Source organism: Vombatus ursinus, unplaced genomic scaffold (genome assembly GCF_900497805.2).
Source record: "Vombatus ursinus unplaced genomic scaffold, bare-nosed wombat genome assembly UNPS02006779.1, whole genome shotgun sequence".
NCBI lineage: Eukaryota > Metazoa > Chordata > Mammalia > Diprotodontia > Vombatidae > Vombatus > Vombatus ursinus.
The window spans coordinates 19,969,307-19,984,729 of NW_020946557.1; the positions used below are offsets into that span (position 1 = coordinate 19,969,307).

The window sequence follows — 15,423 nt, forward strand, 5'->3', positions numbered from 1 at the left end:
AATAGGAATGAGTGCTGTATTTTTTCAAAGGCCTTTTCTGTATCTATTAAGATAATCATATGAAGATAATCATATGATTTCTGTTGGTTTTGTTATTGATATGGTCAATTATGCTGATAGTTTTCCTAACATTGAACCAGCCCTCCATTCCTGGTATAAATCTCCCCTGGGCATAGCTGTAATCTCTTTGCTAGTATTTTATTTAAAATTCTTGCATTAATATTCATTAGGGATATTGGTCTATAATTTTCTTTCTCTGTTTTGGCTCTTCCTGCTTTAGGTATTAGCATTATATTTTTGTCATAAAAGGAATTTGGTAGTACTCCTTCTTTGCCTATTTTTTCAAATACTTTATATAGTATTAGGATTAATTGTTCTTTAAATGTTCGGTAGAATTCACTCGTGCATCCATCTTGTCTTGGGAATTTTTCCTTACGAAGTTCATTGACGGTTTCTTCAATTTCTTTTTCTAAGATTGGGTTATTTAAGTATTTTATTTCTTCTGTTAATCTGCGTAATTTATATTTTTGTAGATAGTCATCCATTTCATTTAGATTGTCAAATTTATTGGCATATAATTGGGCAAAATAGCTCCTAACAATTGTCTTAAATCATAAGAGCTCTCTTGACAACGCTCTCCTTCCTTTCTTCCATGCCATCCTTAGGCTTCCCTTACATCTTTAATCTTTTCTCAGGGTTTGAGACAACAGACATAATTGGAGATTTCATCAGCTTTCTTTAGGGGTTATTTGACTTGTAATCTGACCTCCCTGCATTACAACTGTTTTATTTCAAGTTTTTATTTTCCTTTCACTTTTGTAGTCTCACTTGAATTCTTTTTAGGTTGCATATATACAAATAGAAAACAGATACCAACAAAAAGTTCCCCAGAGTACCTTGTGGCATGTGGGAAAAGATCTGTAGAACCTGGGTTTATTTTCTGGTGACCTCTCAAAACAAGTCCATCTGATATGTGCTCAGTGGCTCTCAATGCTTGTTTCAAGCTAAATTGCCAATCTGAAGAAAGTCTGAACATAATGTGCACATTACTCTGGTATATATTGGTTGGAACTCATTGATACTGTTTTCTGGGTCCTCTGATGCATTTTTTAAAATAGTTGCTCTGCTGTGAAAACTGCTCCAATCTGCGCCTATTTAGTAACTCTGTCTGTCTCATATTGAGTTTTAACAACCTAGGTTCTACTGGGGATTTAGTAAATTTGGGGGGAAAAACCCTATTAAAACAAACCATTTCATCTAGCATGGGATTTGCAAAAAAAACCTCACAGGAAAACAATACAGATGTTGCCACTGAAAGGCAGTTCCTATTAGCTTCTCTGTGAAAAAACATGCTCATGAATACATTCACATGAATACATTCACATATTTATTCTCTAATTTATGTCTCATGTACAACTACGCTTCAAGTCAATACTCTTTATTCTCATCTATGAGACCTTTTAAAGAAAATTCAAAGGTTTTCCTGCATACTATGAGCTAAAACTTATTAACAACATACAAAGATCACTCCTTAAATTGCTAGTCCATTTGCTACCTACACATACCTGCAGTGGACCACAATGGGCCCAGCACTGGGTGGATTAGATACCTTGACCCGGCGTATAAATGACAGCAGACCTGTGGCATGGTATGGCACACCATGATCTGGCCATCCAGTAAAATGAAACTGTTTAACTTCACGGATTTCATTGTATCCTCTCTGTGAAAAGACAAAAAGGAACACTTCAAATATAAAACGATGCCCACCCAAAACACAATCTAACATACTAGATCCAATTAAAACTGATAACAATACATGCTATTTTACTAGCAAAGGATATTTTGTACTAAAAAAAAGATAACGGCCACAGGGATCTATCATGGCCCATCAGCTTATTCCCCATCTTCAACCCTTTCCACTCCACCACAGGGCAATAGATTGGTGGAGACAGCATTTTCTAAGAGAATATGAATTCAAAGTTTGGTCTTGACATGTAACTAGTCAAATGAGTCTGGGAAAGTCATTTCACCCCTCAGAGCCTCAGTTAACTCATGTGCAAAATGGAGATAATAAAAACACTTGTTCTACCTACCTGCAGAGGATTGTTTGAAAGATAACACTTCGTGAACTTTAAAAAGTGCTAAATAAACATGAGTGAGGATCACCAGTGGCAGTATTATCCTGTAATTAGGTAGTTTGCAGCAATATATGTGTAAAGTATATGTACTTATCCAATTTGCTCCTTGATTCAAATGGCCTTATAAAAAATCATTATGGAAAAAATAATTGGGAAAACTTAATGCTTTCCTGACCCACCTACTTAGACCTCTGAGGATGAGTTTACAAAGAAGCTAACTGATGACTTGGAAAATTTCTGTTAGAGCTATCTACTTACAAATGACTTTGAGAGACAGCATGTGTTAATGGTGGGGGGCAAAGGAGGGAGCTTGTTTTATGATGTGGAAAAATACACATATAGCTAAATAAGCCTTTAGGAATATTATCTGTGAGTTCAATGAAACAATGAAGCATACAAAGTCTCTTACATTTAGTTAAAAAAAATCTAAAGAACCAACAATTTGCATGCCTTTCTCATACTTCAATATATATTAATGGATGCTTGATTTCACCGATAATGGTTCTCCCAATGATTCAGGTGAATGGGATACTATAACCAACAATAAAAAGAAAACAGAGCAAATCAATTCTCATTTTGCTTCTCTTTTCTGTGCCGAGACGAATGATCTCAACACTGGAAATAATAAAACAAAAATATTAAGAGAGAGTTGATATCAAGATATGTAAGGTGATTTTAAGAAAGCATCAAATTGTCCTTGCTGATTTCAATTCATCTGGCCCAAAGGAACTACATCCATGAGTACAGAAATAACTGGTAGATGTGATTTTTTTTAATCATTGTCAGTAAAAGAGAAAGCACTTTGAAAATAGGAGCAGCACTATGAGATGGGCAAATGTCATGGTTTTTAAAAAAAATTAAAGAGAACGTGTTGTTTGTCCTTCACAGGCATACACCAAGGAGGTAAGCACAACTCTGTGAACCTTCAGTTTGGTAGGCAATACCTCTTCTCTCTCACACATTCTTTTGGAGCTTCCCAAATTCTGAGCTACCCCTGACAACGTGATCATCAACCTCATCATCTTTGTGGACACCCCTGGAAAGTATATTGCCAAGGTAAGTGAACCTATCCACAGCATTCAAAAGCTCTCCATTTGCTGTAACTGATGGTTCCATGTATGGATGGTGTGGTGCTGGCTAGTGCAGAACCTCTGTTTTCTTGGTGTTGTCAGGTCAAAATTAGAACAAGCAGCAGAAGATCATCCATACTTTGTTGGGAAGAGAACAAAGCCCTGTAATGAATAGTGAGCTTGACTTTTATTTTGGAATATTAAAGAATTGGTTACTGAACACCTAGAAAAGGAAGCAGTTATCTAGTATTTCTAAAACACTTGAAGGGTTGGAAAGTGTTTTATGTGTTATTTCATTTGATCCTCACAACAACCATGGAAGGCAAATGCTATTTTATCCCCATTTTACAGGTGAATACATGAGTAAATGAGGCCGAGAGGTATCACTCAACCATTAAGTATTCAAGGTGGGATTTGAACTCAGGTCTCCCTGACACCCTATCCAGTGTTCTTATCCAATGAGCCACCTAGGTAACACCATGACTTGATCAAGAATAGGTCATTCTAGATTATAAATTTATTTCCTACTTTTTGGACATAATTACTAAACTAGTTGATGACAGGAACATTATAAATATAATTTACATTGTTTTTTTTAGTGAAGCTTATCATACAAAATCACTTACTTTACTACTCTTGTGGAAACATGGAGTGATGTGGACTAGATGGTAATACAATTAGATGGATATGGAGGCTAGCAACAACTTTCAGTGTGGTCCTTCAGGGATCTATGCTTGGCCCTTTTCTTACCATGTCATTCCCACTTAATAAATTCCATTGGCTCCCTATTACCTCTAGGATCAAATATATAAACTTGCTGGACCTTGCCTCTTCCTACTTTTCTAGTTGATTTAAACTTTACTTCCTTCTACCTACCCTATGAACCAGCCATGCTGGCCTCTTTGCTATTCTTAACACATAACTGAATATCTCCTACTGCCTTAGTTTGCAAATGACTTTTTCCTGTTCAGAATGCTGTCCTGCCACATCTTTACCTCTGGGAATCCCTGGTGTCCTTCAAGATTTAGCTCAAGTACCTGCTTTTGTATGAGCCTTTTTCTGCTTTCCTAAGCTATTCATGCAGTCCTCTCTAAAGTTATTATGTATATGACTTGTATATACTTATATTAGAATGTAAGCTCTTTGAGAAGCGTCTATATTCAGCCTTTAGTACAGAGAGTAAGCACTTAATATATGCTTGTTGAGACTGGTTTGTTGACTTGGATAAAGATATAGGTAGTATGGGTAAAAAGTTTTCAAATGAAACACAAAGCTTTGAAAAATAACTAGAATGGTGGATGATAAATTCAGGACCAAGAAAGAGCATGACAGGCTAGGACAGTGAATGACAATCACAGATAAAAAAAAATTTCTTAAGTTCAGAATAAAATAAATTTTTAAAAAATCTCAAATAGAAATGGTCCCTGTGGGCTGCCTATTGACATAGAAAACCACAAATTAACATTATCTATATAGTACTGTATTTTTATTTATTTTGTTAAATATTTCCCATGAATCTGGTTCCAATGTAACTGGGAAGGCAGCAAGTTTGACTGAATCAAAGGTGATGATATAAATTTGGGTTAAATAACCAACTTTATAAAAACAGGATGGGAGAGGCCTGATTAGGCAGTTTATCTGAAATGGATCTGGGGGTTTTAGTGGTTGGAAGGAAGGAAAGAAATAAGTATTTATTAAACATCTACCATGTGCTAGGTACTATGCTAAATGGTTTACAGATATCTCCTTTTGACCTTCATAACAACCCTGTGAGGTAGGTGCTATTATGATTCCTATTTTACAGTTGAAGAAACTAAGACACAGATGTTAAATGACTTGCCCAAAGTTGCACAGCTAGTAAGTGACTGAGGCTGGATCTGTGCTTTACTATGATTCAGCCATATGATATGGTAACCCCCCAAAACCCCAATGAAAACTTCTAGTAATAAAAAGATATCTTCTGTCCTCTGTCATAGTGAGATGACATCTGGAATATTGTGTTGATTTTGAGTGACATGATTTATAGACACTGATAATCTAGATAATGTCTACAGAAGACCAACAAGGATGGTGAAGGACTCCATGCCATGGAATCAACTGAAAGAACTGGGGATGTTTAGCCTGAATAAGAGGAAATTCAGGAAAAGTATGACAGCTCTCTTCAAATACTATAAGGGCTGTACTTCCTTCTATTCAATTAGGAGGCCAGTATACTGTCCATTGAGAGTGCATGTCCAAGATACATATAATGATAAACTGAATCAATAGTTTTCCCTCATAACAATTCTGTGTCATAGTCTAGGCCACAGAAATTCAATCAGTCACTGAGTTATTATTAAGTGTTTACTACAATGTACGCTAAGTGTTGGGGATACAAATATGAAAAAATGAAAAAGTCCCTACTATCAAGAAATTTACATTCTATACAAATATACACACATACAAAAAATAGGTAGGGATTCCAAGAGGCAAAGGTTAGGAGAGTGTTGTGAAATTAAATTGACAAGGCTTGAAACTGATTTGATATGTGGAAGGAAGAAAAATGAGTTGAGGGTTACACTGAGGTTGCAAACCTGAGTGGCTGAAAGGATGACAGCACCACAGACCAAAAATAGGGATACTGGGAAGGATGGGTGTTGGTGAAGCAATAGCAAATTCTGTTTTGGATATGTTGAGTTGGGCCTATGAGACATTTGGTCAGAAATGCTGAATAGGTGAAATGAATGAGATGAAACTTGAGCTCAGGAGAAAGAGTGTAGCTGGATATAGTTATCTGAGAGTCATCTGTAGAGAGATAATAACTGAATCCATGCTTTGATCAGGTGACCAAGAGAACCGATATAGAGATGATAATTAAGCAGGTCCATGACAGAGCCCCTAGAGTTTACCCACAGTTAAGGGCTGGGATATGGGTGATCAATCAATTAAGTATTTATTAAATGTCTACTATGTGCAAAATATTGTGATAGGTACTAGGGATACAAACGCAATGAAACAATCCATACTCATAAGGAGCTTATATTTTAACTGAGATGTTTCAAAAAAAAATAAAAGAAAAGAATGATAAATCAAAAAGATGGCAGGAGAACCAAGAGAGAAAAGTTTCAAGAAAACACAGAAAGGAAAGAGAATTCAGGATGAGACCTGAGAAAATGTTGCTGAATCTGGCCTCTTAGAGATCACTGGTAACTTTGGAGAGAATATTTTTAATTGAGTGATGATATTAGGAGCCAGACTGTAAGGGTCTGAAACGTCACTATTGGTAGCATCAAAGAGTTAATCTGGGAAGAAATAAAGAATTTCCATGCTGAAATGAGGGTCCAGTTGAGAATATATAATATCAATTTCTAATATACCCAGTAGCTGGATTAAGTTCCAACTCCTCTCTTAGGAATTTAAAGCCCTTTATAATTGGGCTCCAATTTACCTTTCTAACCTGTTACACATTTTTTCACTTTACATACTCTATGATACAACCAAACTGACTTTCTTGTTCCTAACACATGAAATTTCATTTCCTGCTCTATGATCCCTGCCCCTCTTTATACTTGGATATCATTCTCTCTTTATTTCTGCTTCTTAAAATCCCTAATTTCCCTCAAAGTGCAACTTAAATGCTCCATCCCTTCTACGTGAAGTCTTTCCTGATCCTTTTGATTTCTAGTGCCCCTTGAAATTACCTTACTGAACTTAGGATCTATTTTAAGCCTATCTATGAGTATACATGTAGTTGTCCTCCACCACCCTCCCCACAGAAGTATGATCCTTAAGGACCACAACTGTTTTTTTTTTCTTTGCATCCCTAGGACATGGCATTGTACATGGCACACAGTAAGTACTAAATACTGTAAATGTTTATTGATTGTTCCATTTCTTTATTCCTCCAGCACTCTTCTGCAATAGATTCAAATGAATAGAGTAGAAAAGATGAATGGTGGAACAATCCAAGGTAACTGTTTGTAAAAGCATAATTAGTCACAGGACAAGGAAACAAAACATTTGAGATTAGAGATCAGTAAAATGTTGAATTGGGTAAATACAGAGTCAAGAATAGAAAGGAGGAAAATAAAGGCAGGGTAGGAATGATGTCTTGGGAGAGTACTGAAGGGAAGAGAGACTATGAAACAAGAATAAATTTTGGAGGAATGAGATAAATAGAATGAGAGGAGGGTATGATCTGACAGAAGGTTAGAATTCTTGATTGTGGAAGTAGGTAATGGTTAGATCAAAGGTATAAAGCACCCTTATGTGTGACTGAGGTAGAGTCAAAGTAAAGTCCTAAAAGTTAGAGACACTGATCAACTGGGTTACTTGGGTACTTGAAGTAACATCAGTATGCATATATGTTGAAGTATCATAGTATACTATAAATTCAATGGTATAATATAAATTCAAGGGTTAGGTTGGAGAACAACACTATGGGCTATGTGATGAAATTCTTGTAAAGGAAGAAAGAATGATCTTAGATCATTAAACTGCCACAAATTCTGAATAAGGTGACATATCTAGATTAAATGAAAGTCGAAAGAGGAGAGGCTGCTGAATGATGATGGCAGTGGGAAGTCAAAAAACAGCAAATGGGAGCAAAGAGTAAGCCAAATCATCATTCTCCTGGGCTAATATGTCAGGTGGATGACTGGTAATACTGGTACTACACATCCAGTACTGAAAATGATGTCTAGGGATCATGTTTTCTGAACTGTGATCTCTGCAAAATCATTCTTTATCCATTTGATTTCTCCTATTTAGATTTTTAGGTTGATTTTGGTGGGGGGTAGTCTGGGATCTTGAGTCAAGGAGTATTCTGGGGCTTGATGCAATTAACACAACATCAGCTCCAAATAGGAACATCTGGAGAATTTCATCATCTATAGAGGATTCTTCCATTTGGACTGTGAAGAATATGTCTTCCAAGAATTAGGATATATACCTGATAAGCAGATATCTCCTTGTAATGCCTTGCCAGAGATAAGTAATCAAATTACTGTTGAACAAAATTATATCTGGAAGAAATCTTTTAAGAAATCTTGCTAAGTTTTATACCTTATTGCTAGACAGCCTTTATGGCTGGGTTTTGCTCTTTTGTCTTCTGAGTAAAATGCCTTTTTTTTTCTAACCAACAAATAATAAACTCAGTAGAATGTAACATTCTTCACACCATTCAATCAATCAGTAAACATTTATTAAGTACCTTCTCTGTGCCAGGCACTATATGCCAGGCACTGGGGATACAAAGAGGTAAAAGACAGGTCCTGCACTCATGGAGGTTACAATCTATTGGGAGAGACATCATTCAAACAAATACATACACAGCAAGATACATACATATAGATGTGTACACAAATATCTGATATGTAGGAAATAGTTAACAGATGGAGGGTGCTAAACTTTAAGAGGATTTGCAGAAGGTTTCCTATGAAAGGTGGGATTTTTGTTGGGATTTAAAGGAAACTAGGGAGGTCAGTAATTGAGGGAGAGCATTCCAGAAAATGCTCAGAGCTGAGGAGTCAGTTGAGTACCTGAAGAGACAGCCTTCTGCAAATGAAAGCCATTTTGTATTTCAAGCAGGGATACCCAAAATAAATGCATCAATTGTTCACATGAAGATTTTAGAGAGATGAAAAAGTTGGCATATAGGTAATTAGTTATGGGTGTCCTCTTGATGACTTTTTAACAAAATAATATTGCCAGTCTTCCCTTCACTAACTGTTCTCCATTCTCGGTTATCTTAAAAACTGATCCTTCAGTGCTCTAAAAACAGTGTTGCCTCCAGCATGAATTTCTTCTCTGTGTACGGTTTAGATGCCTTCTTTATCTTTAGTGCCATTTGCTTTTCCTCATAAAGTATATCTGAGTTGTTAAGCTCCATTATCACTGATGAATATTTGTTACAGACATGTGAACGTATCTATTCCAATACTGTCTATTTTTCTCCTTCTAATTTCATCTATTAATGCTCTCGGGATGATCCGGCTTGGCTGGACAAGCTGTAGCTCTTCCCTATTTTTGTGAGCTAAGACTGCTTGTAATCTTTCACCATCCTCCTGCATTCTGTTGTGCAAAAGAGCTTGTATTCTAAACCTTCCTTACATGGGGCTAATTTAACGCAATCTTATCTGTACACATGGCTCCCTATTTTCTCTTCTCATTTGCTAAAGCAGGCTGTTGAGACGGTGGTGGCAAAATAGCTGCACAGCTTGCAGAACACAGATGAACTACAGAATCTATTTTTAAAAATTAACATTTGCGTCAAAAATATTATATTCCACTAAACTCCAACCCTACTGTGAACTATTTATAAGAGCTCAATTACAACTGCTTGCTCAGAGAACAGTTGAGAACACATTTAAAAATTAATACTTAGTATTGTACATTAACATTGTGATTAGGCACATATAACACTAATAAGCAACATGGATAACACTTCTGAGACACAACTCTTGGAAAGTCATCTTTAAAAGTGATATTTACGTTTTCATATTTCATATACATCCCTATAATATTGCCTTTTCTAGCTAAATTCCAGAAATCTAAATAATATACTATAGAACACCATTATACGTACACAGCTGTTACATGGAAAATCTGAATCTCCCTTGTTACAATGAAACACCAGTGAACAGTGACAGCAACCCAAATATAATGGTTCTCATAAAGGCCTTGTCTTTATGACAGATTCTTATGCTTTAATAAGTAAAAGGCATTGCTTTACCCAGTCAACAAGCATTTATTAAATACTCTATCATGTGCCAAGCACTGTGCTAATAAGCACTAATAACTTTCATAATATTAATCATAGGATACTAAACAATAAAGCCACAACTTAATGGTCAAAGGAATATTGGTCATTTGGAAATTCATTCTAAGTCAAATGGTTTCTGATTCACTAAAAAAAAATGAGCTTCAACTCTTAAGTTTCTTGCTTATAAGGCATCTTGAAAATTTTATTTCTCTAAACTAAGGTTTTCTAATGTAGGCTGGACTGCAAATTTGGCACTCATCAGCAAATTCAATTTTGAATATGATTCATCTGATAGATTATTCTGATCTCTCAAGTATGCCTAGTTGGTACAGTAGGTAAGGCAAGCACCATGACCCCTGGGGCACCAGGATTCTTGCCCAGATGAAGCTCCTTTCAGGGAGAGGTAGATCCTCCCATTTTCAGCCCTTGAGATGAGTCTTCATTCACTATATCACACTAGGACAGGGAGAGAAGAAAGGCCCCTTACTATAATGTGACGAGGAGGTCAGCTATTACTAGGTGTTTCCTTCTTTTTTTCCATTAATGGGGATGGAGGGAGGGTATGAGTTGAGTGTGTGGTCCGGTTGAAGAGCTGTGATTGTGTAAAATGTTTCAGAGTCAACTCCATCACTAGGTGAGGCATGTGTGAGGAGGCTTAGAAGCCTGATTATCAGGAAGCAAAGTAAAGGATCTGATAATTATTATGTAGAAATCATTACTCTAGTTGTCACTACTGTTTCTGATCGAGGTTTTTAAAAGTTTTTGGTGAATGCAAGATCCCATCTGGTATCTAATTAACAATAAAACTTTGTCATACAGAGGAATAGAAATGTGCATATCTTCAGTGACGGCAAGTCAATTTCCCAATGTTCTCAAACTAGGAAGATTCTTCCCTCTCCCCTTTTCTAATTTTGGATCTGTATCACCCGGAAGAGTCTTTAGTTGCATGGATTCAACCATTTTCTCATTGTCAAAATGAGCAAATATTATAGGAGTCAAAGGCAAGGGGGATGTGACCAAACATTAGAATTTAAGTCTAAAAGGTTGAAGGAGATTTTGTTGGGTACATCTGGAGTTAGAATGATGACTAACTAGATGGGTACACAGGGATAGAGATTATTGGAGAAGCAAGTGAATAATACTAGCCCTCAGGCTCCTTTATAACAGGGGCAAAGCCTTATTCATACCTATTTACCTCTTGGTATATAGCATAGCACTTAGCATACTACAGGGTCTAACATGTGTGGAACTGTTTATTGCTAAATGTATACCGTCCTTTTTTTCCCTCCTAGAGAAAGAGAGGTGGGGTGGAGATAAAACAAATGCTTGCTAATGAAAAAAATAATTAATTTAATAAAGAGTTGGAAAGAAAATTGGGAAAATGTCATTTTAAAAGCATATACGCAGCCTAACAATGTCTTCCTTAATTCTCTACTAGAAAAGCACAATGCTCTCTCTCTCTCTCTCTCTCTTTCTTTCTCTCTCTCATGCGGTCCAGCTACAACATACATCCTGACCATAATAATGAACCCCTATTCTAGATCTTCATGTTAAAGTATTTTCCCCTTTTACTGAGTACATATGCCTTTTAGGAAAAAGGCAAAAGTTCACATTTTTTTTTTCTATAGATACCACTGAAACTTATGATTTATCTGTCTTGGATAGTCTCTCTGCCAGTATACCTTTAATTATTTTCTTTTGCAAGTCCCAAGGGCACACTCTTATCCACAGGCTATGTAGGAGATGAAACTGAAGCCACTGTACAGGTAAAAATGTGTGTGTTTCTCATTTTAGAGACGCACACCCCAGCACTTTTATTTTTATTCTTCATCTTCTTTAGCATTAGTAGCAATAAAATCCTTCTATCAGAGATTTTTTGCTCCATGTCTGTTCTAAATTCACCTACATTTAGAGTCAAAACACAGCACGTGGTTGGTATTTCTATTAAAAATAATCCTCTTTTTTTTAGGGGAAGGGGCAATACAAAACATTGAGATGGTTTCAGAAAGAAGTTTCTGGGAACAAGCACACTCCTTTAATATAAAAAGTCACCAGTAATTTCCTTTATTTCTTATACTGAATAGTTAATGTATGCCTCAATTATCTCTTTCTCTTACTATTATACTATTATAATCTCCCTTATTCTGAATTTTCTTCCCTGTAAAGTATTGAAAATCTTTCTTTTAATAAAAATGTACATATTTTCATGAAAATTATAATCTGGAAAGGCAGCATGGTAAAAGGATCAGACCATTGGCCTTGGAGTCAGAAAACCCCCAGTATTCCTGCCTCTAATTGATGAAGTGATATACTGGTGATATGACTAGGGCAAATCACTTCACCCTTTCAGGGCTCTAGGCAACTCTCTCAGACTCCAAGTTGGAGAGTAGTTGCAGATCTGCATTGGCATTTCCTACAGCAATGAAAATACACTTCTGATAAAAAAAAAGTTATAACTCATTTCTCTACATATTGCAGTATAATAAATATTTCCAAAGCACTTTCCTTACAACAACCTTGTGAGGTAGACAGTAATGGTATTATTCTTCCTCTTTAATAAATGAGGAAACTGAGGCTTAAAAAAAGGAAAGACTTTTAGCTAGGAAATACCAATGCTTTAATATAAACCCAAGCCTCCTAGTTTGAATTCTAGTGCTATTTCCACTGCACCACACTGTCTCTCAAATCCCACTCTTCAACCCAATTAATTAAAAATAAAGCAAATGAAATTTATTTGCCTGGTGAATAATTCACAATACTACCACTCATCTAAATATAGAATTTAAAAAAGGCAGTGGACAGAATATTTATTTATTTGTAAATATCATTTTAGAGGGGATTCTTACATTAAAAGATAGTCCTTAGGGGAAATGTTTATATAAGAATGGGCACACAATCTGGCAGGATTTTCTTTCTTTTTTTTTATCTTTTAATTTTTTTTAATTTTAAGGCAATTGGGGTTAAGCGACTTGCCCAGGGTCACACAGCTAGTAAGTGTCAAGTGTTTGGTCTGAGGCCAGATTTGAACTCAGGTCCTCCTGACTCCAGGCCCAGTGCTCTATCCATTGCACCACCTAGCTGCCCCTATTTTCCAGTCCTTACGTGTGCTTTCTCACTCTTTTACATTTGGTTATGTTCAGTAAGGAATATGCTCTGTTACATTCTCATCAACTCCTTAGAATCCACCTCAAATTTCACCACCTCAATCAAATCTCATCTAATCCAACACTTACTATTTGTTTGACCCTATGGAAGTCATTTAACTTTGCTGAGCCTCAATTTTTCTGATCTATAAAATGAGAAGGCTGAACTAGACAGCCTCTTAAGTAACTTCTAGTTCTTGATCCATGTTAATTCTATAATCCTCATATCCTAGAAATCATTTTTCCTCCTTGAGCAGAGTGGAAGCTCCATGAGGACATGAGCTTTTCTTAGTTATCTTTGTATCTTTCTCAGGGCTTAGCACAGTGCTTTGCATGGCTTAGGCACTTTTATTATGTATATTTGTTGAACTTAATTGCCAGAAACCAAAGTAGTTGTAGCAGAAGTGAGGGGAAACAGCATTAATGCAGGTGCACTGCTCTGTTCTATCACCTAGCCCGGTTCCTTAGACATAAGAAGTGCTTCAAAATGTTTTCTAAATTAATTGAATTTGTCCCATCCATCTGCCCTTGTTGGGGGTTAGCAATGGTTCAATGGAAAAGTTACAGGATTTGGAGTCAGAAGACCTGAATTTTATTTCCTACTCTACATTTGCTAATGTTCCTTAAAAGTTCACTGTTCAGTTGGGAAAAAAGGCATACATAGATGAAAAGTTAAATAACAAAACAAGAGTGAAATAATAATAAAGCACCATAAACATAAAAGATGTCACAAGGCAGTACACAACTAATTCCCAAGTAAAAGTAGAGTCATTGACTGCTATGAATTCCCAGGAGAGAAATTACTTTGGAATAGGGTTATATAGGAAGGTTTCCTGGAGGAAGTAAGATTTGATTTAACCTCAGAGTTTGGGTAGGGTTCAGGGGTAGGGAACCTGCAGCCTCGGGGTCACATGTGGCCATGAGGCCATAGGGTGCCCACCCCTGGGATATATGCAGAGGAGGGAATAAGATATTTCAAATAGGGAGAAAGGCATGTAACTGAGAAAGTAGAAAATATGTTCAAAAGCAGAAAATATGTTCATGACAGTAGTTTGGCTAGAAGAGAGATTTTCTATACAGAAGTAGTTGGATGTAATTCTAGATAGACATACTAAGACCAGACAGTGCCTGGCCCTGAATACCATTTGAACTTCATTCTGTATACAATGGTTTGTCGTTGAATGTCTCTGACTAGGAGAATCACAAGATGAAAGGGGATTCTAAAGGCTGCTTTAATTTCTGGCTTTTCATTTCTGTTCTGTTCACTTTTATGATGCTCTCTGCACACAACCTCACTTCCATTTTATTCTATCCCATTATCTAGCACATCTTAAAAATTCTCCTGCTTCCTTTGCTATGCTGGGTCACATCTCTCCCCAACTTGAAAGAATATTTCCTCTTTCAGATTTCTCTTTAGAATGAACTTCCTTAACCACAATTTTCCTTAAAGATAGTGAAGTACTGAACACTAACAAAAATGTCCATTATTAATGTTTGCTTATTACTTATAACTCATTAATGTGAAAATGAAATTCTGCACATGTTTTTGTGCATAAGTATGCACATTTTGAAGGATGGATAGAGGATTTTTAAAAAATTTGGTTTTATTTTAAAGCATACTTTATTTAGACAAAGGTTCCACTAAGAAAAGAAATAGCTACCTTTTAAATTCTATACTACTGTCATATGTATTTATATCAGGGGCAAGTTCCATTTTTTTATTTCTGTCTATTCCAGTTGTATAGCATAGTGCCATAACATAGTATTACTAAATACAGGTATGTATTAACAAACACAATGGTGTGCTAATGAATACAATATTGAGGACTGATAGGTTGCTAGAACATTACTATTTTATACTTCAAGGCAACTAGTAAGAAAAGTCATCAAAATCCACAGGTAATACAAATTACATAACCTTTACCCCTTACCCACATCAATCATTTTAAGAAAGGCTATTTTTTTGTTTGGTTTTGCTTTTTGATTCAGGCCTCTGATTTCTTTGGGGTAAGGAAATCCCTTCCATCCAAAGATTATTAGCAAATAAGCTACACTTCAGAGTGTTGCTTGGGAGGTTAAGTGCATTGCCCATTGTACCATAGCTAGTATATGTCAGAAGCATGACTTGGACCCAGGCTATCATGACTCCAAGAACATCCTTTCTCTTCTCTAGGCTATCTACTGGAACTGTTAAAAAAGAGAAACAGAATGACGTGAAAGGTGCTAATGATGGATGACCAAGCAAAAATTAGATATCAGAAGAATCCAGACTCCTGAATATTCTCAACATTCCTCAATAATCAAACCACTAAAATTCACATACAAATTGT

General features: G+C 36.1%; 1 protein-coding gene across 2 annotated transcripts in view; it reads right to left on the reverse strand.

Moving 5' to 3' along the window:
- The window catches only part of PTPRK (protein tyrosine phosphatase, receptor type K), a 723,664-nt gene that overhangs the window by 22,955 nt on the left and 685,286 nt on the right, over positions 1–15,423 (reverse strand). For both annotated transcript variants that reach the window (XM_027848590.1, XM_027848589.1), the window contains exon 22: positions 1,566–1,720. In XM_027848590.1, the coding sequence (XP_027704391.1) occupies positions 1,566–1,720 (155 nt within the window). The remainder of the gene's footprint in view (positions 1–1,565; positions 1,721–15,423) is intronic.